This window comes from Neovison vison, chromosome 1 (genome assembly GCF_020171115.1).
Source record: "Neovison vison isolate M4711 chromosome 1, ASM_NN_V1, whole genome shotgun sequence".
NCBI lineage: Eukaryota > Metazoa > Chordata > Mammalia > Carnivora > Mustelidae > Neogale > Neogale vison.
In genome coordinates, this window is record NC_058091.1 from 273840260 (window position 1) to 273865841 (window position 25582).

The following is a 25582-nucleotide window of genomic DNA, read 5'->3' on the forward strand; positions in this document are numbered from 1 at the left end:
ATCAGCTTCTTTATACATTTGGGGACAGTAACGCCCACATCACAGGTCCACTGTCTGGATAAAATGATACAATACGTGTTAACCCCACCCTCTCACAGTAAACAACGTAAAGCATTGTCATTATCTGTCTCTCAAAACTCTTACCACGTCTTCTGTTTGCCAGAAGAGGTCATCCAATACCTTGCTTTCAGAATGTAGGCTGGCTCCCCAAAAGCCCAATCCACCTGCCCTACAGAGCAGCCTATTCCGTGACATTTCAGGACAAGTCCCTCCATGCTTACCTCAGAGTTCCTACACACACTGAAGAGACCTGATTGCACTTATCAAGCATCTACACCTCTTTTGCCCAGGTACCCTTTGACTACCACCTATATAGAAAGCACGTATAGCTCTGAAAACAGCGGTTACTACATGGAGACTAGTAAAAGATTGTGAATGAACCCTGAATATCACAATACAGCTATTGGGCACCTAATATATATCAATTTCTTAAATTACATAATTTAATTCCCACAGTGGCCCTGATCTTCTCAATTTATAGAGGAAACAGGCTCAGCGAGTTTATTAGCTCAAGTCAAAGTCTTGTCGAAATTCAGATATGATTCTATAGACAGCAGGAAGCTAAGTTTTGGAAAGAGGCATGGTATGTGTTTACCTCTTTCACTTACCTGTTTCTGACCTTTAACAAAGGATCTGGCCCTCTGTGACCTCAGTTACCCTTCCCCCTGTAAAAGCTTTATCTCCCCAAACTATTGACTATAAAATCAAGTGATTGATGTGGTAATTTATTCTATCATTTTTTTAAAAAGTATATAGGTGTTTATTAGTTCACTTTAACTTGACTGAATCTTGTAACTGGACACTTTTGCCTTGGTACATTCTACTTACACAAAAATTTACGCTCTTATAATCTGTTAAATGCCAAGGAATACTATCTTGTACTAGACTAGAAATCCAACTACTTCTTAAGAACCAAACAAGACAATCTGTGGCTTTCCTCTTCTCAGAACTTGGATATAAACAATACCAGCCCACCTTAAGTTGAGAGCCTACTAATCTAGTTTTCGCGTATGAGGGATTTATAGTTGATATGGGGCAATTTTCTGGCTGTGAAATTGTGGAAAGAATGAAATGAGTAAGCAAGAAGGCCAGGTAGAAAACCTGCTACTTGGAGGAGAGTGAGAAAACACTGGTTTGTAGTCCTGCCTGAGGGCAGTCAGTGCGTGGAATGGCTTGAATTTGGTCAGCATCAAGAGGAAGGACTAGACTTTTTCTGGAAGTCTTTCCCAAGTTCAGAATTCCTTTAAAACATCTACTCGACTAAGAACCTACTACAAATAATGCCAAGGCACAGGAATGAAAGATAAACATCATTCCTAACTAAAGAACTTAAAATTTAGTGCAGTGAACATGTGACACGAATATGAATAACTCATTCAAGGCAAGATACAGTAACAGAGGAGGCAGTAGAGACACATGATGTCTCAAAGGGACTATCCAAGGTCTCATGGAGAACAGGACATGAGAGCTAAGCTAAAACAAAAGGTTATTTTCCACAGCAGTTTGCTATCCAAATTTACGTTAACTGTGGTCTCACCCACCTTTCAAAGGGTTAACACAAGTAAACCACTTCCTTCAGGCAGGTATTCAGGTGAAGTGGGAGCATCTCTTCATATGAGATACCACTGCGACAAGAGTATTAAAAATGGCAGGCTGACCAAATGTTCCAGTAAAGGAGGGCCTTCTAATGGTCCTTTACTTCCATCCAGGCTCTGGAAATAGAGTGGGGAAATGGACTTACAGGGAAATGTATGGATATACCTTCCTCCCCTGCAAAAAATTATTCTAAGTAGAAACTGCAGCTTGTCTCCAAGTCCGTTTGTTCCTGACTTAATCCCCTGGGTAACTGGATGTGAGCTAATTAGCCAGACAGGAGGTCATGAGCCAAGGCCTCTGCTTACTACACTTCCTAGGTCCTACTTGGCTTCATCTATGTCTCCTCAGTTGTATCCAGAAGTACAGCAGTGACACCAGGAATGGCTTAGCTACTTCTCTGAGGATCAGGGCAGCTCCTTCCATGCAGCCCTGGATGCTGGTGAGGAAAGGGGCACTCGGCATGGACCCTATTTAGTAACCTCAAGTCAGATTCAGTGAATCTCCAGGTAGCTGCTATAGACTTGCCTTCTGATGACTTTTTGAAATGTCCCAGAGCCTGGAGAAAGCAGTTCAGCGTTTCAAGGTCTGAGTTATAAGTGGAAGCTCAAGGAATAGATCCTAAAACCTAGTGTCAGGACTAGAATATGTATGCTCCTTCCAGTCTATCAGCTTTGTTTTTAACCACCTCCCTTGCACCTGCCTATTTAATCTATTATGGCCAGGCAGTATGCTTTAAAAGCAGGGCATCTGAATGAAACCCAGCCTCTTTTCTTTCAATATAGGAGGGGATGATAGAAGTGCCAAAATAATCACTCATGTGTGGGGCAGAAAGTATTAGCAGAGAAAGGAGGGTACCATGGAGCAGGCACAACACAAGCCATGGAACATTTCAAGGCTTACAGGACATTTGAGCAGTGGTACCTTAAAGAGGAGGCTTTGATGGATGGGGAACCTATTCAGCAAAAGGAACGTGAGTAAAAATATGGAGGTAAAAAATAAGGGGCATATATAAGGTACAGGGATTATCTGTTTGGCTAAAGTGTAATGAATGCTAGGCATGTTTGGAAAGATGGATTTGATGTATATCATAACCACCTTTACATAGCATAAAGGATCAGGACTCTGGAACATGGCAGTTCTCAAACACCAATCAACACAGTATCCCTTCATGGGCAGAACCCGCTTATTCTATCTTCTTCCCATGAGCTAACACTTCCAGCCTAATTCAGATTTCCCTGTACTTATTCAGGCAGAACTTATCTTTGCCTTCATCTACGAAGCAGATATGGTACCCTCTAGAAATTCACATCTTCAAGGGCATTGACCCAACCCAAGTAATTACTAGGCATTTAGTTGTGTTAGGTAGGCACTAGAAAGGGGATAAGAGAGGTATGGCAAAGTCATGGTTCTACAGTGAGCTCACTATTCAACAGTGATTCTAAAAAGTTACTTCTTGAGTTTCAGCTTTGTCAACTATCAAGCCAATACTTAATACAATGCACATGTTTCTAAAGGAGAGCTGTGGTCCAAATACTATTACCTTTTGTGATCTGAAATATTAAACAGAGCTGACCTAGAAGGAAAATACAGTCTAACATGTTCTTTTTATTTCTTAGCTGCATCTGAAATGACTCCTCCCACCCCAGGGAGAACTTCCCTATTCAACCCATGAGATCATGTCCACAAAAAAAAAAGGGTATGGGGAGCAAGGGAGAAGGGTAGAAAAAAATACAGATGAAATGCCACTGGTTTTTAATCAAGTCATTTCTACTGGAAGTATGTAAAAAGAATAGTTTTTTGGTTTTTTTTTTTTTCAGAACAATTTACTTTCTTAGGCAAATTCTTTAGAAAGAATATTATGGGGCAATAGGTATTACCTATGCTGTAAATGAAAGTAAAAGTAGCACATAAGTATCAAATAAGCAGTTTACTAAAAACTGTTTCCATATTAGTGTATTTCTACCTCATTTAAAGGTTTATCATGCTCAACAGGCCTGAACAGCATGTTAAGAGCTAAAAAACTGGTATGTTCTTACAATGCACTTTGGAGCGCTTGAAATTCCTATTTCATACTTTCACGGTCCAATCTTTCAGTACTTAATCCACTATAGTATTTTCAGCACTAATGACAGCTAAAATGAGAGGACTGTAAATCCCCAAGGGTGCATCTTGCTACTTAGCATATTGGACACAGATAAAATAACTACCTAAGGAAAAAGGAAAAAAAAAAAAGGCAAACAGCCACGTTCTACTTTCAAAACTAAAGATACAGCAGGTACCTCAGAGGCCTCCAAGTAAGTTTTCTAAAAGCTGGACACAATATATGTCTTCAACTGCTATAATTAGCCTTGAAATGTACAAAGCGAACCACAAAATGACCAAGACAAAAGGCTTAACACTTCTAAGCCCTCTAGATAAGAACAAGACTGCCAACAAGACTCCTTGCGTAGATCAGCATCACAACGGACAGGTTGGCTAAAATCCCTTTATCGAGAAAGGATGGAATTCTTGCAGTGTGAACAGCTAGCATCACCTTGGGTCAAGAGCGGCGGGCGCATGACTGAGAACAGTGAGTGCTCACTTTCCAAGTGTTCAAACACCCTAAAGGGCTTCCAAGTCAGTCTTTTGTCCTCTCAAGACAGGCCACTTCCAGAGAGCGCATTCTCAAACTTGATGGGCCCAGGGAACCCATAGGAAGAAAATGAATCACCGTGCGGCCATCCTGTTGTGAACATGCTGGAGCCGTACTTGGAAAATGGGAACAAAAGGGACTACTAGTGATTTCCGATTCACAAAAATAACACTAAGGAAAAAGCAGTATTAGACAGATTTAAAACATTCTAAAGGAATTATAAATTATCAAATAAAGGCTCAGTCACTGGGAAAAAGGGTATTTTATTTACGTAACTTATCTTAGACTTCGGAACCTTTTTACTCAAGATATATCCACTCAGATGGGCCAATTTCTGCGGAGAGAACCAGAGTGTGCACTCTTGAGGGTCACACCCCAACCTTGCCAAAGCAAGTGACTTCTGCCTAACTAGAAGTCCTCTCCAAAGGACTTGCCCTTAGATTTTCCCCATTTCACGCATTTCAATATTTGCACAACAGACCTACCCTTTGTCTTAAAAGCTGCCTGATTTGATAGAAGAGCAAACACCATGTTATTTTCCTGCAAGTGATTTTACACTTCCTTTTTTCCAAAAAGGAACTTCAAAGTATGTCATGACCTATAGGGGATAAAAGTGTTAATTTTCAACAGGTCCAGGGGATATTACTTTGAAACCTCACAATCTGGCTCATTAAACTTTAACTACTCAAAAAGTTATTTTAACCCCGAAGAACAGGCCCTGTGTAGTTCTTCAGGTCACAATGCCAGCACTGGCTGTGGAGTTACAGGTAAGACGAATCCAAGTTACAATTCCAACTGTGATTCCGATACTTTTGGGAGATGTAAAAAGATATGTTGGGCTGGGCAGTGTGAGTTAAACTACAAAGTGCTTCATCACCCATAATGGAAGAGGTTCAAGATGACTCATACTTCCACGTAAGAGACTACAAAAGTCACAAGCCCACATAAAAGCAACTGTCAGCTAGCCAAAGTAGAAGAGATTTAGAAGGAGCCTCGGGACGTTTTAAACAATTAATTGGTCTGGAAAATTGGGTCAGAATTACTCACAAAGCTCCTCATCCTTTCCCACAAGAAAATGTGATAGTATGTCTTTTATATGGAAATTTCTTTGTATATATGTATAAACTTGGTATGGCCTTAATGCTGCAGTTAAGGATCTGTTTGGCTACCACCTTAAGCGCGTGTTAAGCAATCGCTTCCTTAATGTAACATTTTTACTTCTTACTGGACTCTTCACCTGAAGCAACCAATTCCCTTGTACCCCTTACTCTCTTCCCCCTCTTTTGCATGAAATCATAAAAGTTATGGCAGTTATTTTTTGGCTTATTAAAAAAAATCTATTTCCGCAGTTTGAAGATGTAATATAAAATTTCTGTGATACATGTATATAAATATATATTTATTGAACCATCCATATACACATATCCATGCTGATTCCAATGGAAAAAAATTAAAGTTTTCTGAAATTTTCTCTGTGGTTAACTCATAGTTGTTACTGTTTAAGGAACTTTGTATGTGAAAAAAACTTCTGAAGTACTGTGATTACCTCAGAGAGGAACCTACGTTTAATCTGGAAAACATCATTTCACTTAAGACAAGGCTTTATGTTGGTTCATTCAAGAAATATTTATTGATAGGTACTATGGGAGATACAAAGATGACTCCGAGACAGATCCTGCCCATTAGGAGCTTACAGTCTAGTAGGGGAGATAGAACACATACATGGGATACATGGTCAGAGCTATGTTTCAGTAAGATGAATCTAATATTGTGTTTAAGGTAGGGTGGGGGCCAGAACAGGTAAAGGAAGTTGAGAGGCCGTTGAGATTATCTGAGTGAGAAGGAAAAAGACATGAAAGACTTGAGGTAGCACTGACAGGACTTAGCTGGAGGAAGAAAAAAAAGCAGCAGAGGACTTAGACTTGTGGCATGGTGATGACATGAACTGAGAGAACAATGGACTTGGTTTGCGAAAAGAAAGTTGGCACATAAAACTCTTCTGCATAGAACAAAGTGTCTGGATATAATGGGCACAGAAAGAAATGGCCTATCACCCAGACCAAAGATGGAAGTACCTCGGAAAGACCAGTGACTTCCTCCCTCCTCTGCCCACCCCTCTAAACTCCCCAACAAATCCCTCCACTATGAATTGTCATAGCACATACAATTTATTAAGTCCTATCTCTAGACATGCCTCACTTACAAGAACAAAAACAGAAATACATTTATTCAACCTAATCAGTCATGTTTTAAGGACTCTTTCATGGAAGTCACTGTACCTTCTGGTGAAATAGAGGGATAATCCCCCGTCCTTTTCCTCTAGGACCTTATGGTCTAATAAGGTAGTAAAACAGATACAGGTCATTCTAGTTGTAGGTTGAAGGGGTTAACGATGAGCTAGAAGAAGGTATAAGGTGCTCTATTAACACATACTTTAAAAAATAAAGGTTGGGACAGAATCTCAAACAGGAAGGGACAATGTAGAAGGGAAGTAGACAAGAATGAATTTGCTCCCCACTTCAAATTCTGGCCAAATCAACCCCAAAAAGGGGGCTCCCCACTCCTGTTGCAAATCTTTTCTCTTATGAAAAGAAAAATGCTCTTGAACTGGGTCTTGAAAAAAGTAATTTTGATGGCAAGAGATCTGGTGAAGGGGGGATATAGATGCAAGTCTATCTTCTGGGAAGAAAGAAGGCACTTGAAGCCACAAAAATCAGCAAAGCCGGGCTTATTAGAAAAATTCTAAGTAGTTTAGCATGGCTGGAGCATCACACCTCCATTTAGAATGGGAGAAATCACTGGAAAGGAAGATTAGGACCCTGTACGGACATGGCGCTGCCAGGCACTAAACAGGGTACATGCCTAAGACCAAATTGTTGCCCCTTAGGAGCTTACAGTTATAACAATACAAGGTGGGAAAAGCACCACAATGTACAGAATGCAAAATGCTGAAGGATTTAGGAGAAAATTACAGCTGAGTTTCAGCTATTAACACATTAGGATACCCAATAGCTTTCTGACAGCTAGTAGTAAACCCATCCCTGAGGGGAGCACAACATAATGTCCTTAGACAAGAGGCCCTGGTGGAACTAGGCATTAAGACAGTTCTAAGAAAACAGAGAAAAACTGGGTATGAAAACTGAGCGACAGAAGCAACTGAATAAGCATATAAAATGTGGCTCCTTCCCCTTTCTCCCACATCCTGACCTCTAACAGTCCTGGCTTCCTACAGTGAACCTAGGGCAGAGTAGTGACCCTGAAGGTGCTTTATGTTACTTCTACAAGCCAATTTGGGACTCTGTGCTAATAAGCCATTCTCTGAGCCATCGATCTTTTGAAAAATGAAGTGCATGTACAAATTCTTTATTCCTTTCCAGCACTAACATTCTAGGATTTGAAGAATTCTACGAGTCTCTCCTGCCCCTTATGGTTATTAATCAGAATGGGAAGAAAAACTTTAAATATCTGATGTTCCTCACTTAGAATTAGGATTTTTCCCATATGAATCACAAACGATTGTTCCCCCATCAGCTAAGTTCCACCTCCACCCATTCTTTGAAATCTAACATCTACCTATATAAACTTATTTGTAACATGATGCGTTCTACATAATCTACTTAAGCATACACTGAATCTTTAAAGAATCTTCTCCCCTAACTACTTTATGCCAGTTTTTTGGTATACTGTCTTCATTTAAAAGAGCCAAATCAGTGTATACACACTTCATAAAAACATTTAAGAATTTATACCAAATCCAAAGTCCAACAGGTGACATCAAAGCTTGGGGGGAAAATCAGTAACTAAGGTAGTTAATTATAGCAATAGTTAAAACTGCCTCATCCAGATTAAGAGATAAAACCATCTCTCTAATTACTACCAAAAATATAGGCAAACATCCCATAAGCAGGTTTCTGAAAAATAAATACTTATTAAAGTCAATAGTGAATTTTTGGTAAACATCCCTTAATTTGCTTTTTTAAAAGATGAAGACACACTAGATGGCTATAAATCCCTTAGGAATCTGACACTGGCCATATTCTGAAGTACTCAACATGTACAGCTTTCTGTAACTAGCCAGGTCACATGGTCTATGGAAGTAACTGTGAAACTGATTTCCCATACTACGTTCCTCTTGTAGGGAACTTCAAAACAAAACAAAACAAACAAAAGACTACCAGGTTCAAGTGGAAACTGGAGAAGCAGAGACTGTCCAAGGTTTTCAAGGCAAGTCATATGATCAGAAAGCTTAATTCTAAGCCAATATATAAATATAACCAAAACCAAAACCATGGGTTTTTCAGACCACTGCTAATCAACTTTTTACTCATTCAGGCCATAATGAGAGAGTTTCATAAAGCATGAGCAAATCAGACTAATTTCAGCATTAACCTGAGCTACATATTCACTAAATAAGTTTTCGCTCACATATGCTACCATTTCTCCTTTAATATAGTCTTGTAAGAGTTCATAAGCCTACCTATGGTCCCCAGAACCTCGATATCACAGTCAACAAACACAAATCTCAAAGGTATTACTACATTAAAACCAGAAATCTTTACTGATCTAGTGCCACGTGGCCTTTACTTGATCAGCAACTTCCCACACAAAATGTTGCTAAATTCTAACACATTCTTTAAGATTTCTAAAACATTTGCAGAAGACTCTAATCGTCCACCACCCATCTGTGGTATATTAGGCAGTTATCTGGAATCCCATATTCAAATAAATGTTGAAGTTATCTTTTTTACAAGGTTCAAAATTACAAAGTCATCTCATTTGTATGCAGTTCCTGCAGAAATTCTTTTAAGTTGCATGAAAATGAAACTTCAAGTTATCTGTAGATCAGTAGATTTGACAAATGCAACTATTTACTTAAAAGGAACAAGCCACTCAGCATAAACAATGGTCTATAAATTTAAACCTCATAGAAAGATTATTTCCATATAGATTCTGTTTTCTATAAAGTGCCACGTTTCCCACTAAACTATTAAACTCTACAAGGGTTTTCAAATAAAGGGATGAAAAAAGTATCAAGGATGGCAGTTATAAGAACAAAACACAACTGCTATAAATCCACCTGGATTAAGATATTATAAAAATATTGTTACCTTCTACATCCAGATTTCAAGGTTGTACTACACATATTAAAACACGAGAAAATAACCTAAGAACAAGTCATTGTTACTGTGTTACCACCATCTATACAAATCAAAAGGAGCCCTGCAAAATCCATTGTTTCCTTATCTTGTTTACCTTAAAGGAAATGGAGAAGAGTAATATTAACCTGCCTCTGAATGTTTTACAGCCTCCGGTCTCTGTACTGTATTAACTTATTATGATCGTGTCCTATTCTTCAGTATTATCACTCAAACATAAATAGGTACACATTAGGGTTCTAGAGAAAAAGCGTCAATTTTGGAGACCAATCTGCTCCTTGCTACATGGATCACTTCAAGGCCTAAAATTTAACTGTTCTGATGCAATTTCCTCACCTATTACTTTGGGGAAAAAAACAGCACCTAATCCATAGGGTAATTGTGAAAATTAGTTTTCCAACCTAAAACCAAAGCACAGTTCAACCAATACTGTGGTAGTAACCTACCCACCACCCAAAGCCAATTAGTGATTTTTGGATTACCCATTTCACTGTTCCCAGCAATAGCTCCAAAGTTGAGAACACAGGAATAGACAAGTAAAGCCCAACCTCACCACAAAAGAAAACAAATTGTTTTATTAAGGCCCAAGATCTTAAAAGATGAAGACCCATTGACCCAAACTAATCTTACTTAGCTAAAATACTCATGGGTGAAGGGTGTAAAGCTCAGCAGAAAATAACTGCACATTGGGTCATTCTTACAGACAAAAAGTTGTATTTTAAAACCCTGAAAAGGTTGAATGTGATGAGCTGACGCTGCCTATAAAAAATCTTGCCCTAACCTGTTTTCACCTTCTCCATGTGTGAATACAGTATCTAGGGTATCATGTTTATTCTATCAGCAATAATGTAAACAATGATACTGGGATTCTTCACAGTGTTAACCATGATGCTTAATCTGACATATAAAGTCCAAAGCTATTTAAAACTCCACAATCATCCCATGCTGATGGCTTGAAATTACTGGAAGCAACCCTGTGTTTTCTAAGCTTAGGCAGCAAGTTACAAGAAGCAACTAGCATATTGTTAACTACCTCTTCAAATATTTCTTTAAAAACCACATGTGGGTGCAAATAAAGGAAAATGAGATTATCAATTCCCTGCAGATGTTACTTTAATTCCTGAAAGAGATTTCTATTTGCTAATTCGTTTATCTGAGACTATTTTTCATTGAATTGAGTCTTTACTCCAGTTGTCCCCATCCACCCCTCCATCCTCCATGTATTATAGGGAATGAGGAATATCCATGATCTCAATGGAATTTGCTTTATTTCTGTGAAACATTTGGCATTGTCGGCCCCACCCACTAAAAGCCAAATGTAGGACTCCTCTTCCCTCCTCCCCAAATCTCACCCATTTCCAAGTGTCCTCTAGGATGTCCTCTCAGTCTGGGCTGAGAATCACTGCATCTAGTTGGTGCCCTTTAACTACTCAGTAGGAAAAAATGCCTAGTGAAATGTATGGATTAACATTTACTTGTGAAAAATGATTTCTAGGTTATCCATAATTTATGACCCTTAGAGTTACTAAAACTTAGTATTTTTTTTCAAAAACAACTCCAGCTAAGTTTTTTTTTTTTTTATTTCCACCACAGGCTTAATATAAGCTACAGAAGTACAATCTGAATGTCTTCCAATTATCACTGGCCTGGGCCAAATGAAGTGGTTACCAAATAGTTATTTAAGCTGACCCAAAAACAGCCGTGTGACTCAGTTATAGAAGTCTTTATGAAGTAGATGTTGCCAATTTTCAAATATTTTAGGTACTGAGGACTGATAATATCAAACATCATCTTAGTTTAAGACTACACCCTTCAGCAAACCTAGAGTTTCCCAGTAACAGCAAAACAAACATTCCTATTCCTACTCATATACTATCCTCAAACAGTCCTAATGATGAACACTGTTAAGAAACTGTTAAGAAAATAAATAAGTTAAATTTGACAACCTCGTTGTCCTTCAATTAGTATGACAAGTTATCACACAAAGGCTTGCTTCACAAATGTGTAAACAAAACCTTCACCCACCTCACACACAGCACTCAAAAAATTAACATACTATGTAAAACGAATATTAGTCTATATTGCCAGGTTAAATTTTCTTCCAGAAATATTTTAATAAAAATTGGCCATTTCCAAGAAACACCCACTGCATGCCCATCAATAAAAGATAACCATTAACAAAATAGAAAATTTACCATATGGCTATGATTTAAAGAAAAAAAAACGGGCACTCAAGCACAAAGTCCAATATTAAAGTCATATTCCTTTTTATGGGCTATGATTAGGATTCTGAATAGATACCGAAATAAAACTTAATACAAATGGTGGACTATTTAGGTCAAAGGACCTCTATAGAAGCATATCTGTCCTTTAAAGGCATTCCAGTTTGAAACTCAATTTTAAAAATAAGGCATAACAAATGAACAGAACATATACCAGGTGAAAGAGGGATTCTTCAATCTCCAACATACTCTACACCTGATAAAACAAATCTAGACTTTTTTTTTTTTTTTTAAATTTTTCTTTAAACAACTGCCAAGGCTGGAATCAAAGATAAATAGAAGGCACAACAGTTTTGCTCTGGTTTTGTGTTATTTGGATTTTGGGGTTTCTTTTTTGTTTTTGGGTTTTTTTTTTTCTTTTTTTACAAATACAAATTAAACATGAAAAACACTCTACTTCAAAAGAAATCTAAATCAGTTGCATTCTAGACATTTAAAACCTATCCCACAATTTAAATGGTAAAAACAGTAGGCTTATAATTGTTTTGTGATCACATATCAAAAGAAAAAAAATATTCTACTAACACCTTTTATTCAGTTTTTAACCATACCAGCAAGAATCAAAACTGTCAATTTTTCTAATGGCAATTTCTACACACCAGAAGGTAGTTGTGACTCTCAAAGAAGAAACAATTTGGATTTTTCCTGCCTTCAAAATGTTTATCAAAACCTGTGTTTCTCACAGGCTTTTGAAACACATAGAAAATAAGAAATATTCCAATGAATGAAACATACCAAATGTCAGTAATAAGCAAGACACATTCCTTTGGGGAAACGGCTGTTAAAAAAAAAATCCAGTCTGTATATGCAAAGTAAAGCAAGGAAATTCAGTCTTTTTCTCTTCTTTAAAAATCTGTTTTTCCTAAAATATCATTCCACAAAATTGGAAGTGAAGGACTAAAAGGTGAGGAAGAGGGAAGGGCAGGAGAGGGAGCACACATCATTAACACAAAAAGTAAAATTGTACAAACTTAAGCAGTTTATAATAGACTTGGGTCAAACTCCAGGATACCAAACGCTGGTGTAGTAAGAAATTCACCATTCTGCAGGAGCTAGAAGATTTGTACTGCTGCGTGAAGATCAATGAAGAGCAATTCACTGCCTTGGAGCAATTCCCCTTCCCACTCCAAATCCTGGTTTCTGCACCATGCCTCCACGGGGAGGGCCTCTCATTCCACCACCCAGCCCACCTCGAGGGCCTCCAGGTCCCCGCAGGCGGTTATCTCGACGGTCCCCTTCCCGGGCAGCTCGGGTCTTCTTCTCCTCCACATTCAGACGGACCTCACCTCTGAACATGATGGGCTGTAGGAATCAAGGTAAGCAGACTTACACAGAGCTTATGGGCTACCAACTACCAAATATAAAAGAAACAAAGCTATTACGAAGAACCAGCAGCTTACAATTCAGCTACATTCTCAGTTGCTTTTATTTCCAACTCAGAACAGGTAATATGCAAGCTAGTTCGAAAGAAGACAATTTACAACATGGCAGCACAAGTAAGTCTCATTGCACTTTTTAGAGCAAATTTTATTTTCCCACAGAATGACATAAACAGAGTAATATAAACAAGAACTGCCACCTTCCCCATGGATTTGAGGACTTAGAATCATCTTCCATCATCACCTAATGTGAAGACTGCTGTACATGATTTATGGGAAGTACATATCCATCTCAAAACATCATTAATTTCATCTAAACAGAACTGTAACAGAATGCTATTTGTGTTAACAAAATTTTGGGAAATACTGAAGATTAAATAAAGATAACAGAGCTTAGCAAAGGTAAAAAAGATACATCCACACTACATCTTGGGCCTTCCTTTTAGCCAAACAGATCTAAAGTAGAAAACAGTTACTCGAGATTCCAATGAACTCAATTTATGCTCCTCACTGGCACCCACTGGTTTTCTAAGTGACATATTTCTTTAAAGTATCTAACACTGCTTACTCTGCAAAGAAGTGTTCTGTAGAGTTCACACCTACTATCTCACTTAACACTCACAACCATCTGAGGGCTATCATTACACCTACTTGAGAGATGAGAAAACTAAGGGCCAGCAAGGTTAAGGAACTAACACATGGGTCACAACCTAATAAGCGATGGAAGCTGAATGTAAATGAAGGCATCCTGAGAGGCAAGTATACACTTTACACCACAATGCTACATTACAGCCAGTCAAACACCATGGTCATCAGTCTTACAGAAGCTATTTCTGTACAAATACAAAATTACTGAAGAGAGTATGGTAGGAGTGCCAACACAATGAAAGAGGGAAAGGCAAGCTTCACCTGAAGCTCCCAAAGGACAAAGAAGTGATATGAAAGTACACATTAAGAAACCTGCATAATGGGAGGAAGGAGGAAACCTTTTTTTTTTAGATTTTATTTATTTATTTGTCAGAGAAAGATCACAAGCAGGAGGAGCGGCAGGCCGAGAGGAGGAGGCTCCCTGCTGAGCAGAGACCCTGGAATCACAACCTGAGATGAAGGCAGATGTTCAAATGAGACACCCAGGCACCCCAAAAAGGCCTTTTTAGAACTCTAATAGTAACACATTTAAAATTTTGATTAGGGGTGCCTGGATGGCTCAGTTAAGCATCTGCCTTCAGGCCAGGTCATGATCCCAGATCAAGCTCCATGTCGGGCTTCCTGCTCAGCAGGGAGTCTGCTTGTCCCTATGCCTATCCCTCTGCTCATGCCCTCTCTTCACACTCCCTCTCTCAAATAAAATCTTTTTAAAAAAACAGAATTCTGATTAAATGTGTATTTGTACTTGTACATTTATAAATATGTTAATACTACAATATTAAAAATATTTATGTAACTTTTTAATATTCACACTATATAATCTCTTCACATATTAATCTGAAGCCCTGTTCCAGGCAATATTCTATATATAATAAAAAAATAAAACCATATTAAGGTCTGAAAGATAAGGGGAGAGAGGTTGGGGCTGGGTATGTTTCAAAAGGTTGTAACTGAAGACATCTCTGAGCTGTTATCAAAAGGGCAGAAGCAATCTGAATAAGAAAAATGTACCAAACATACAACTCCTTTCTGAGTAAATTTTATTTCAAAATATCCTCATGCACAAAGATGCATGGGCTTATCCGGGTACATTAAATGAAACAGACCTCTTAACCTTGGACAACTAAGAAGCCAGTTACCAGGTCTGACCTCTTTTGGCCCATTGAGAATAACAGATCCTCTAAGGATGAATTCAAGCCTGCACCAAAAGACTGGCCACTGGATCTTTTTTGCATGCTGAATAATGGATTTACACACAAAGCCTATGGGACATTTCCAAGTTCAGTATTCTGTGGCTATGCTAAGATAAGCCACCATTCTCTACTCAGGAGATGTTTCATAAAAACAGTGGCTGAATAGTTTGAAAGATAAATACACAGTCACAGATTAAGGCTCACATAATGTTAGAACCACAACATTAAACCATATACTATATATAACCATCAACACTGTGAAGAACATCAGATTCTGTGGAACCTCTGGGAAATAATGATCTACATGGTTAATAAAATGTGTAGTTTTAATCTGCAGAGATTGAAAGATTAGTTGTTGCCGAGGGCTGGGGAGACGGATACAGGAAAGGACTGCTTAATGAATGAAGAGTTTACTTCTGATGAAAATGTTTTCTAGCAAGACAGGTTGCACAATAATATGTAAAATTAAAAGCCCTAATTTTACACTTTAAAATGGTTGATTTTATATTATGTGAATTTCACCTCATTTTTTTTAAAGATTTTTTTATTTACTTATTTGACAGAGAGATCAAAAGTACAAAGAGAGGCAGGCAGAGAGTGAAACAGGCCCCCTGCTGAGCAAAGAGCCCCGATGCAGGGCTCAATCCCAGGACCCTGAGATCATGACCTGAGCCGAAGGCAGAGGCTTTAACCCACTGAGCCGCCCAGGTGCCCCATCACCTCCTTTTTAAAAAGTGGTATTTTTAAACTCTCACACACCCATCTCAGTAAATAAATATTTACACTTTTGTTCTTCGCTACTACTACTACGACTAATACTAAAAAGTTATTTTTTGCTAATGAAAGATGTGGGGGAAGGGAAGGGTTCCTTAAGAACTATACAGTAATAAGATTCCAATTCTACAAAATCCCTCTTATTATTCGAAAGTGACTGGTAAGAAGAGATCTGTTAATAAGTGGTTCCAGGCAGGCTGACTCCAACCTCGACAAGTCAGAGAATAAAAGGAGAAGCTCCTCATAGTTAGGCCCAGAAAACAGTCATATATCAAAATTGCCCAGAGGAAGCTGGCTCCTAAGTTATCGCCGCTCAAAGTTAACACTGTATTTCATCTCCAAAATCAGAAACCCACTCAAGGAAAGAAATCTGCATAAATTTCAGTGCACTGGTAACTATTAGTTATTTCAATCTTTTTTCATTCAATGGCTCCAAAATTAAGTTATTGTAGACAGAAGTTTTCTTAAACTTTCAGGCAAGTCTTTTAAGAGTTATGGCCAATCATCATGGAATTTATTACCCAAACATGTGGGAACTAACTGTACTTTACTCCTAAGACACAGTTTGAAGGATGAATACATTCAAAGACCCAAGATACTCCTGTCAAAATAAAGAAAAAAATCAAGATGAAAAACTGCTTACCCTGTTGCTAAGGACCTTCTGAACAGGCTCAGAGTCATCAAACACAACAAAACCAAAATTGGGTAATTTCCCGCCACTGTTAATGCGTAGCTCCACCACATTCCCATAACCTGCAAGAGAAACACAGATTCTCAAATAACTGATTAGAACACAATTCCAAATTCCAAAATAAGAAGTGCCATTACGTATAATACACACTGGACTTCAAAGACGTAATAAAGAAAAATAAAATCTCTCATTTTCACATGTTGAAATGTTTTAGATACATTGGGTTAAATAAAATATTTAAATTCTCCTGTTTCTTTCTACTTTTCAAATACGACCACTAGGGTGCCTGGGTGGCTCAGCTGGTTAAGTGACTGCCTTCAGCTCAGGTCATGATCCTGGAGTTTTCAGGACTGAGTCCCCCAGAGGACTCCCAGCTCTATGGGGAGTCTGCTTCTCCCTCTGACCTTCTCCCCTCCCATGCTCTCCCCACTCTCTCAAATAAATTTTTTAAAAATCTTTTAAAAAAATAAAGTAAAATATGACCACTAAAAAAATAAAATAAAATGTGGCCACTAGAAAACTTAGTACTATGTATGTGTCTTATGTACTTCTACTGGACAACACTGCATTAGATGAATCAAGTGTTTAAAACTCAACCTACTTAAGGCATCTGAGTGGCTCTAACAGTTAAGCGTCTGCCTTCAGCTGGGGTCATGATCCCCAAGGTCCTGGGATGGAATCCCAGGTTGGGCTCCCTATTCTGCAGGGAGTCTGCTTCTCCCTCTGCCCCTTCCCCTGACTTGTTCTCGGTCTCTTATGCTCTATCAACAAAATCTTAAAAAAAAGAAAAATGTATAAATCAAAAATAAATAAATAAAACAACCTACTTTGAAAAAAATCTTTAAGCTCCGATTTGTCTACTTCATGTGGCAGATTGCCAATGAAAAGTTGGTGACTATCAGGGTGTCTCACAATTCTTCGGGGCTCAACATCACCTTGTTCACCAGCTTCACGGACTTAACAAAAACAGCAATGAAAGACAGAGAAAGACAATTTTCAGTGACTATTTCATTCAATAGTATTTTTTTCCACCCCTAAACCCAGGTAATTCCATTAACTCCAGAATTTTTTAAAGTAGAAAATATCACCCCCCCAAGAAACAAGCTCTCACCTCGTATTCACCCCCACCTAGAGAAGTCACCCTTCTGAGCGCTTACTTGGTCTAGGTCCCCTCTGGGGAGGAATATTTATTCGTTGTTCTCGCACTCTTTGATCCCTCTGAGGTCTCTGCGGTGGAATCTGAGACTCAGGCTTAGACTCCGGACGAGGCTGAAAAATGTAGAAGTAAACTTCTGTTTAAAAACAAAGCAAGCTGACCTTTTTTCTTATAAAGTTTCTTAGCTGACAATAAGGTTTAAAAGAGAAAATGACAGGGGTGCCTGGGTAGCTGTCAGCTGAGTTTCAATTCAGGTCACGATCCCAAGGTCCCAGGATGCAGCCCGATGCGGTACTCTGCACTCAGTGCAGAGTGGGCGTGCCCCTGTCCCTCCCCTCGCGCACAAAAGCACACTCATGCTTTCTCTCTCAAATAAATAAATCTAAAGGAAAAAATGACAATTCTCTCACAAAATTACTAATTACAAAATTACAAAATTTTGTAAGAGGTAATTACAAAAGAGGTAATTACAAAATTACCTCTTCTCTACTGTGTACCAGTTCCAACATTCTCTAAACCTACAATGAAACCTAATGACATGAAATACAGGCAAATGTGCCTAATACACAAGCTTAGAAACTCACCTGTGAAGCTGGTACTTTAACAACATGAGGTGGTATCCCAGTAACTGGAACAGCTCCACTGGGTGGAAGGTTCTTACTGGTCACAGATGCCCAAGAAAATGTCTAAAGGAACAAAAAACATTAGTTGATTACCCGTATCAAAAGAATATAAAAGCTGTTAGTTCTTCATTTCTTATATATAGGAATCACATTTTCACAGGTAGAATAGAGTATCTCGAGATTCCTTTTTTCCCTCCTACTTACAAACTTTAGTACTAAAATTCTCTAGGACTAGTCATCAAGTACAGCAAAAAATGAAAGGTTTAGCATCTTAAGAAGCTCCTTTTGGGGCGCCTGGGTGGCTCAGTAAGTTAAGCATCTGCCTTCGGCTTGGGTTGTGATCCCAGGGTCCTGGGATTGAGCCCCACATCCGGCTCCCTGCTCAGTGGGAAACCTACTTCTCCCTCTCCCATTCCCCCTGCTTGTGTTCCCTCTCTCGTTATGTCTGTGTCAAATAAATAAAATCTTTAAAAAAAAAAAAGCTCTTTTCACTCAATTTCAGGTTTGTGAATCAAAGAAAATTCTCCCCTCCAAAACCAGCTCTTCCTCCCATGATTCCCCCAACTGACAGTACAAGCATCAATTCAATGACAACTTTAGAATTACCTTAACACCTTTTCAATCCATATCAAATTACCAAATCTTCCTATTTATCTTCTATCTTCACTGCCACAACCTTAACCCCAGGTTATCAGTATTTCTCTCCAGGACTATAACAGCACCTTCCCATTCCAGCCTACTTTTCTACCTGCAAGCTTAAGTCATTTCACATTTCTCTTTCCTACTCCCCTAATCACTGCAAGAGAGAGACCAAGAATACTATGTTTTACCAATAGTTCCCATACCTAGAATAACGCCTAGCAGAGATGCACTTGAATTAACTGATAAATGGCATAAGAACCCTGAATATATATTATATTTATATATATTATATATATCTTTTATTGTTTATTATTTTATATATATATATATATATATATATATAGCATTAAAACATATTCCTTCATAGAGCATCAAATGTAAAGGTTCTGTGATTTCAGTTATCATCACCCTGAGGAGACTCAGGATTAACTGAAAAGTTTCAAAAATTTTTAAATCAAGTATTCTAACTAGAAGAATAGCTACATTTCACAGTTTGTTTCTACTTCCACTATAAAGTTATCCTCAAGTAGATTTCAGGAAAAAAGCAGGAATAAGTCTATTGTGCCATGGTATTTTTCAAAAAGATACACTATCACTTACTGGTTTTAAGAAACAAGTCACGATTTGAAACAAAATATTTAAAAAATAAGAGGTTAAGGATATGGTGATAAAATAGCATCTGAAATTTCTGCTCTAATATAAAGTATTCAAGTTGCCTTGGGAGGGGAGGACAGTTACTTATATAAAATGATATGCAACTTACTTCTTATCTGAGGTATGGCTCAATACGTAAGAAATTTCCCTGAACCGTAAAGTGTGCCTACAAAAGCCAATGTAACAATAATAAAGGAAAAGAAAGATCTTTAAAAATAAACCAGAAACAGAGTAAGAATAAAGACACATTGCATACCCTCAAGTCTTCCTGAACTGTCTGAGTTATGTCCGTAGGTGCTGGGGAAGAACTCTTCTGCACATCCTCCGGAGCAGTTTCTTCCAGTGCTGGCTCAGACTTTTCCTCTTGGATTTCAGAAACAGGTTCTTGTTCTTGTTCTGGTTCAGGATCTGGCTCTGGTTCAGCAACAGGTTCCTCTAAATGTTCTTCTAAGTCATTGCTTTCATAGGAAAAATTTGAGAAAGATCATTCTGCCTCTACTGATTTAGCAAGAAATTCCCAAGTATTTATTAACTATAGAGACCTGAACCAAAAAATAGCTCCCTCTCTCCCAAAAAAATCTAGGAATTCCTTATCTTTAAAACAAGAAAATTTTTTTATACAGGACTCAATGACCATATCTTTTTTTTTTTTTTAAAGATTTTGTTTATTTATGTGACAGACAGAGATTACAAGCAGGCAGAGAGTCAGGCAGAGAGAGGGGAGGAAGCAGGCTCCCCGCTGAGCAGAGAGCCTGATGCGGGGCTGGATCCCAAGACTCTGAGATCATGACCTGAGCCGAAGGCAGCGGCTTAACCCACTGAGCCACCCAGGCGCCCCTCAATGACCAAATCTTAACTGCAATCAGATTTTCTAAATTCTGATAAGCAAATACATCAAAATAAATTGAAATGAACCAAATTATGGTTTCTGTTACAACACAGAAACTCTTCACAATTTACCTACCACATAACAAAAGATTAACAGGCTGTAGGAAGTGGAAAAGAGTTTTCCAATGTGTATAGTTGTAGTTTTGTGAGATGAAAAGTTCTAGAGATCTGTTGCACAATTATGTGCATATAAACATTACTACACAGTGCACTTAAAAAAATGGTTAAGAAGGTAAATTTTATATTATGCAATTTTTACCATCAAAAAAGCCTCTCATTATAAAGAAACCAGTTACAATTCAGAATACTAGCTCTTAAATCAAAAGGAATGTTAATGTTGCAGTTTTCCCCCTGGAAACTGGGGGGGGGGGGCATTTGGCATGTTTTTGGTGGGACAACAGATTATTTTCAACCAGCAACCCAGGTGAGTAATGTGGTTATAGTCCATCACCACACCTTGAGAAATACATAAAAATATCCTTTAATCACAAAATACTAACACCAACAGTTTCATATCACATAGCATCTAGTAGATACTCATTTCTATTCCTATCAAACAAATTTCTGTTCTGGATGCAGAGGAAAAAACACAGCTTAGAACAGTCACACATTTAGTGTCTGAGTTAATTAATGAAACTAACTGCTATTTAATTCATGTCTGAATTTTTACCAATGTATGCCTGATCTTTAAGTCCTTGAACAAATTTATGCCCCCCAAAGCACCTAATGCAATGCCTTCATGTATTACTTGATAAGAAATCCCAAAACCTATTTTTCACTTACTGCCAAGCAAGTCATAGCACTTTTCTCAGTTCAGATAATCAAAAGCAAAACCTTTTTTCTAAGAAATTACTGTTCTATTCTGACATAATTCTGAGAGAATATGACTTCCCTCTAACAAAGGGGAAGACAAGACAATCAAATTCTCATGCAGCTCCTGACAGCTGAACAAAGTTTTTCTTACCTGACAGTCTGATCATAGAAAGTTCCAGAATCATCGGGTACCACCTCAGGTGTCTGCTGTCTTTCTTCAGGTTCCTCTACCTCTTCCTCAGATTCTATGTAAGAAAACAAATTTCAAGTAATTAGTGCTTATTTAATTCTCAAATACAGATGACCCTTGCACAAAAGGGTTGGAGTTGTGCAGGTCCACTTATATATTCTTGACAAATATATACACTACAGTACTATAAATGTACTTTCTCTTTCTTATAAAGGTTTTTTTTTTTTAATTTTATTTATTTTACAGAGAGAGACAGAAACAGCTAGAGAGTATACACAAGCAGGGGGAGTGGAAAAGAGAGAAGCAGACTCCCTGCTGAGCAGGGAGCCCGACTCAGGGCTAGATCCAGGAACCTAGTATCATGACCTGAGAAAAAGGCAGATGCTTAATGACTGAGGCACCCAGGCACTCCGCCTTATAAAGGTTTTAACAGTATTTCCTTTTCTTTACCTTAAGAATACAGTATATAATACATATACAAAAAATGTGTTTATTGACTATTTATGTTATCAGTAAAGTTTCCAGTCAACAATGGGCTATTAGCAGTTCAGTTTTTGTAGAATGAAAAGGTACACTGGGACTTTCAATTTGGGGGGGTTGTGTGTGGAGTGCTCCACGTTGTTCATAGTTCAGTTTTATATTCACTTTCACAATGCTCATCATTATCAAAAAAGCAATGAGGTGGGTGGAAGGATGGGTTAAATGCGTGTTGGGGATTAAGAGGTGTATGGGTAATGAGCAACAGTATTACATGGAAGTATGGAATCACTTATCTCACATACGAAACTAAAATAAAAAGAAGTACTGAAATAAATAAATAAAGCAAATGCAGCAATTTGGTGGTATCGTGGCAAAGGCTCTAAGGACAGAATTAAGGCTATTACAGTGGGGTTACGAACATGGGAGTGTGAGGTCATACTGTCCATAATCCAATGCTGGCTCTATCACCTAACTAGCTATACAGTATCATGCAAATTACTTCTCTGCATCTCAGTGCCCTAATCCATTAAATGAGAACAGTACTTAAAGTACTTACTTATAAGCCTGTTGTATTACACAGTAAATATAAAGCACTTAGACTCATTTCAGCCACATAGAAAACACTAATGTACTGACTGTAACTAGTGTTTAGAGACAATTCCTCATGGGTTTCTCATGTATCTGCACATATTACAACTACGCTACCCTTTGTTACAAACTATCTTTTAAGAACATTTATACAGCAAACAGCCTCAGAAAAATAGTGTCTCCCTCCAGAGCACAGGGCAGGTATGTTTACTGCCCATTATAAAGATTTTGAATCCTTAAACTTAAGGTTCCACTCCTATAATGAACCCCACTCTGATGAAGGTATCATCTGGACTTCATGGTGTCCTGTGGAAACTGTGGCAAAAATGCTTAACACTGTTGCAGTGAGTAATTACCTATTACTAAGGAGTTTTAGGTCTTCCACGAAAAAAGCTAACCTATTAGTTCCACGTAGGTTTAAAAACTCAGACCCTTCCTCCATCTTGACAATTAGAAGTTATTAATGAAGAATATAGACTGTAATAAAAACATTCAAGAAACCCACACTCTCTTCAAGTCAACCACATGACATAAAAAAAAAAAAAAAAAAAAATTTAGACAAGTAACTTACCCTCCTGAGGCTCAGTTACAAAGCCACCAAAGACCTCATCTTGGTATCTGAAGATATCATTGTGAACGTAGAATTTATTTGCAACAGAGCCCTGCAATGCCAACAAAAACTTTTCATTTATTCAGCAGACTTTCAAAAAGCCAAACCACCCTACACCAGTGATTCTCAGCTACGGAAAATATGCACCGAGAAGACATCTGACAGTGTTTGGAGAGATTTCAGTTTTCACATGGGGAGTGCAACTGAAGCTTGAGAAGAGAGCAAGGGTGCTGCTAAACATCCCACAATGCACAGAACAGCCAGCCACAAGGAAATTATTTGCCCAAAATGTTAATAACACCATGAAAAACCCTGCTCTACATTATAGCCATTAAAAACCATAGTCAAATATATTGCTTCCTTAAAATACCACCAGACGAATATCCAAACATTGGTAAAACTCTAAGTATATAAGATGCCGCACACCTCAAATCATTTTTTGAACAATAAATACATACTACCAACCGCAGCAGGTATTTAAAATTCCTTTAATCTGTATCCAACAATATTGATATAAGCACTCAATGATGGTACAGCTGAAAGGTGTGCCCACACTAGGTAAGACACATCAGAATATAAATCCAACTATGTCATTAACTAGTTCTTCAGTGTCTAACACTGTCTCATTTGTTCAAAAAAAAAAAAATACCATCTTACAGCTTTGAGTATTAGTATTTGCTTTGAGACAGTTCATGTAACAATGCATCATATTAAGATAATGTTAGATTCTTCCTCTTTAACAGGAAAAGGAACTTTAACTGGAAATAATTGGTAATCATATTCCACATGATTCTTTGCATAGTTAGAAGTCCATCAAGTTTCATTCTACAGATAATCTAAGCCATCCTCTAAAATTCATGACTAAAAACCTGTAATTTTTCAAAAAGATAATAGGTATATTCTAACAGTAAAAAGATTGGGGCTTTATATTCATCATTCCAGACAGAAAATTATCTTAAGGATAATGTTAGAGAAAACATCTAATCGCTACTGAGCCATTTCCGCATGCTTATGCAGATAGGTGCCCTGACTCCATTCAGTCTGCACCAGTCAGGAAGACAGTACAAATGTAATTATTCAACATAAATGTGTGGCCCTTTCGTGACAAGCATGGTTAACTAAAAAGAACCAGGACTCCTTGAAGAAATAGCAAATGCCAAACAAGCACTGGGGCTGGAGCAAGGAGAGTCCAAGATGAGACTGAAACATCTTGTTTCACAAAAGTTATGAAGTGGTCCCTTTGCCAAAACAAGTTAACAGAAGCCAGCTTGAAGGAGCTCAGACTTAATAGATCTGGGGTATTTTAGACATTAACTAATGGTTCACAGACATTAATTAGTGGTTTAAATCCATGAAATAAACAAAGACTCCACAAATAACAGCAGATAGAAGGCAGAGTACTGTAAAATGCCAACTAATTAATACCAAATGATAGAAATTGATAATCACCATTTATTACCATCAGAGTAGCAGCTGACTCCAGCAACAATGATGCTAAAACTAGCAAAGTCTGATGAAGAACAAGATAGTCTCAAAGACAGCAACCACAATTTACTAGTAAGAAAAATAAAAATGCTACCTTCACAGTGGCAAAACATGGTGACCATCACCTTAACTTAGTCATTAATTGTTAACATCACTAATAGACAGGACTAAATGACATCCAGTGCCTTCCTAATGTGAGGCACTAAAAGACTAATGTGTGTATAACCTAAATTTAATCATAAAAAAAATAGACAATTCAAACTGAGGTAGTCTACAAAGTACTTTGCGCTCTTTAAAAATGTCAATGCCATAAAAAATAAAAAAAGAATTACTGCATGTTAAAGGAGACTGAAGAGACATGACATCCATATTATGTGTGATTTCAGATTGAATCTTGGACCAGGAAAAAAAAATACATTGGATATTACTGGAACAAACACCAAAATTTAAATATGGGCTACAGAATCCTAAGTGTATTAACATCAGTACTTCCTAAATTGGTAACTGTACTATGGTTATGAAAGAGTATACCTTACACTTAGGAAATGCTCACTGAATTATCTAAGGATGACTAGGCTTGATGTCTCCAACCTATTTTCAAATGACTTTGAGTTAAAATGACAGGTCAACAGAAAAAGAATTACAAACATATAGGCAAGTGCTGGCAGTGGTTCTAGGTAAGGAGTATGAATTACTGTACTATTATTATAACTTTTCTCTAAGTTTGAAATTCAAAATGAATAGTTTCTTAAAAGATATGCACAAACTTTCATTGTTTCTTTTCTCATACCTCAGGAGCAAGGACAAATGTCTGCATGAATCTCCTCAAAGCCTGGTTGTTATTAGAGAGCAAGCCCATCACCTGGACCACTACACCATCATTCAGAGTGGCATGCGCATCAACATGGCGAATCTTAGTGTGGCAATTGGTAAAGTTTTGTGACATCACTTTCCTATGGATCTCCTAAGGAATCAAAGCAGGAGTTAATGACTTATGTAACATTTACACAATTTCCAACAACAAAGAACTTCCTGATACAAC

General features: G+C 37.8%; 1 protein-coding gene across 4 annotated transcripts in view; it reads right to left on the minus strand.

Annotated features, from left to right (window-relative positions):
• Nucleotides 1-5889: 5889 nt before the first annotated feature.
• Nucleotides 5890-25582, minus strand: part of G3BP1 (G3BP stress granule assembly factor 1) — a 38004-nt gene continuing 18311 nt past the window's right edge. For all 4 annotated transcript variants that reach the window (XM_044230997.1, XM_044231005.1, XM_044230987.1 and 1 more), the window contains 9 exons: nt 25331-25504; nt 23017-23107; nt 21339-21432; nt 19743-19944; nt 18152-18253; nt 17569-17680; nt 17239-17367; nt 16364-16473; nt 5890-13028 (listed from right to left, as the gene is read on the minus strand). In XM_044230997.1, coding sequence (XP_044086932.1) covers nt 12822-13028; nt 16364-16473; nt 17239-17367; nt 17569-17680; nt 18152-18253; nt 19743-19944; nt 21339-21432; nt 23017-23107; nt 25331-25504 — 1221 coding nt within the window. In that variant the 3' untranslated portion in view covers nt 5890-12821. The remainder of the gene's footprint in view (nt 13029-16363; nt 16474-17238; nt 17368-17568; nt 17681-18151; nt 18254-19742; nt 19945-21338; nt 21433-23016; nt 23108-25330; nt 25505-25582) is intronic.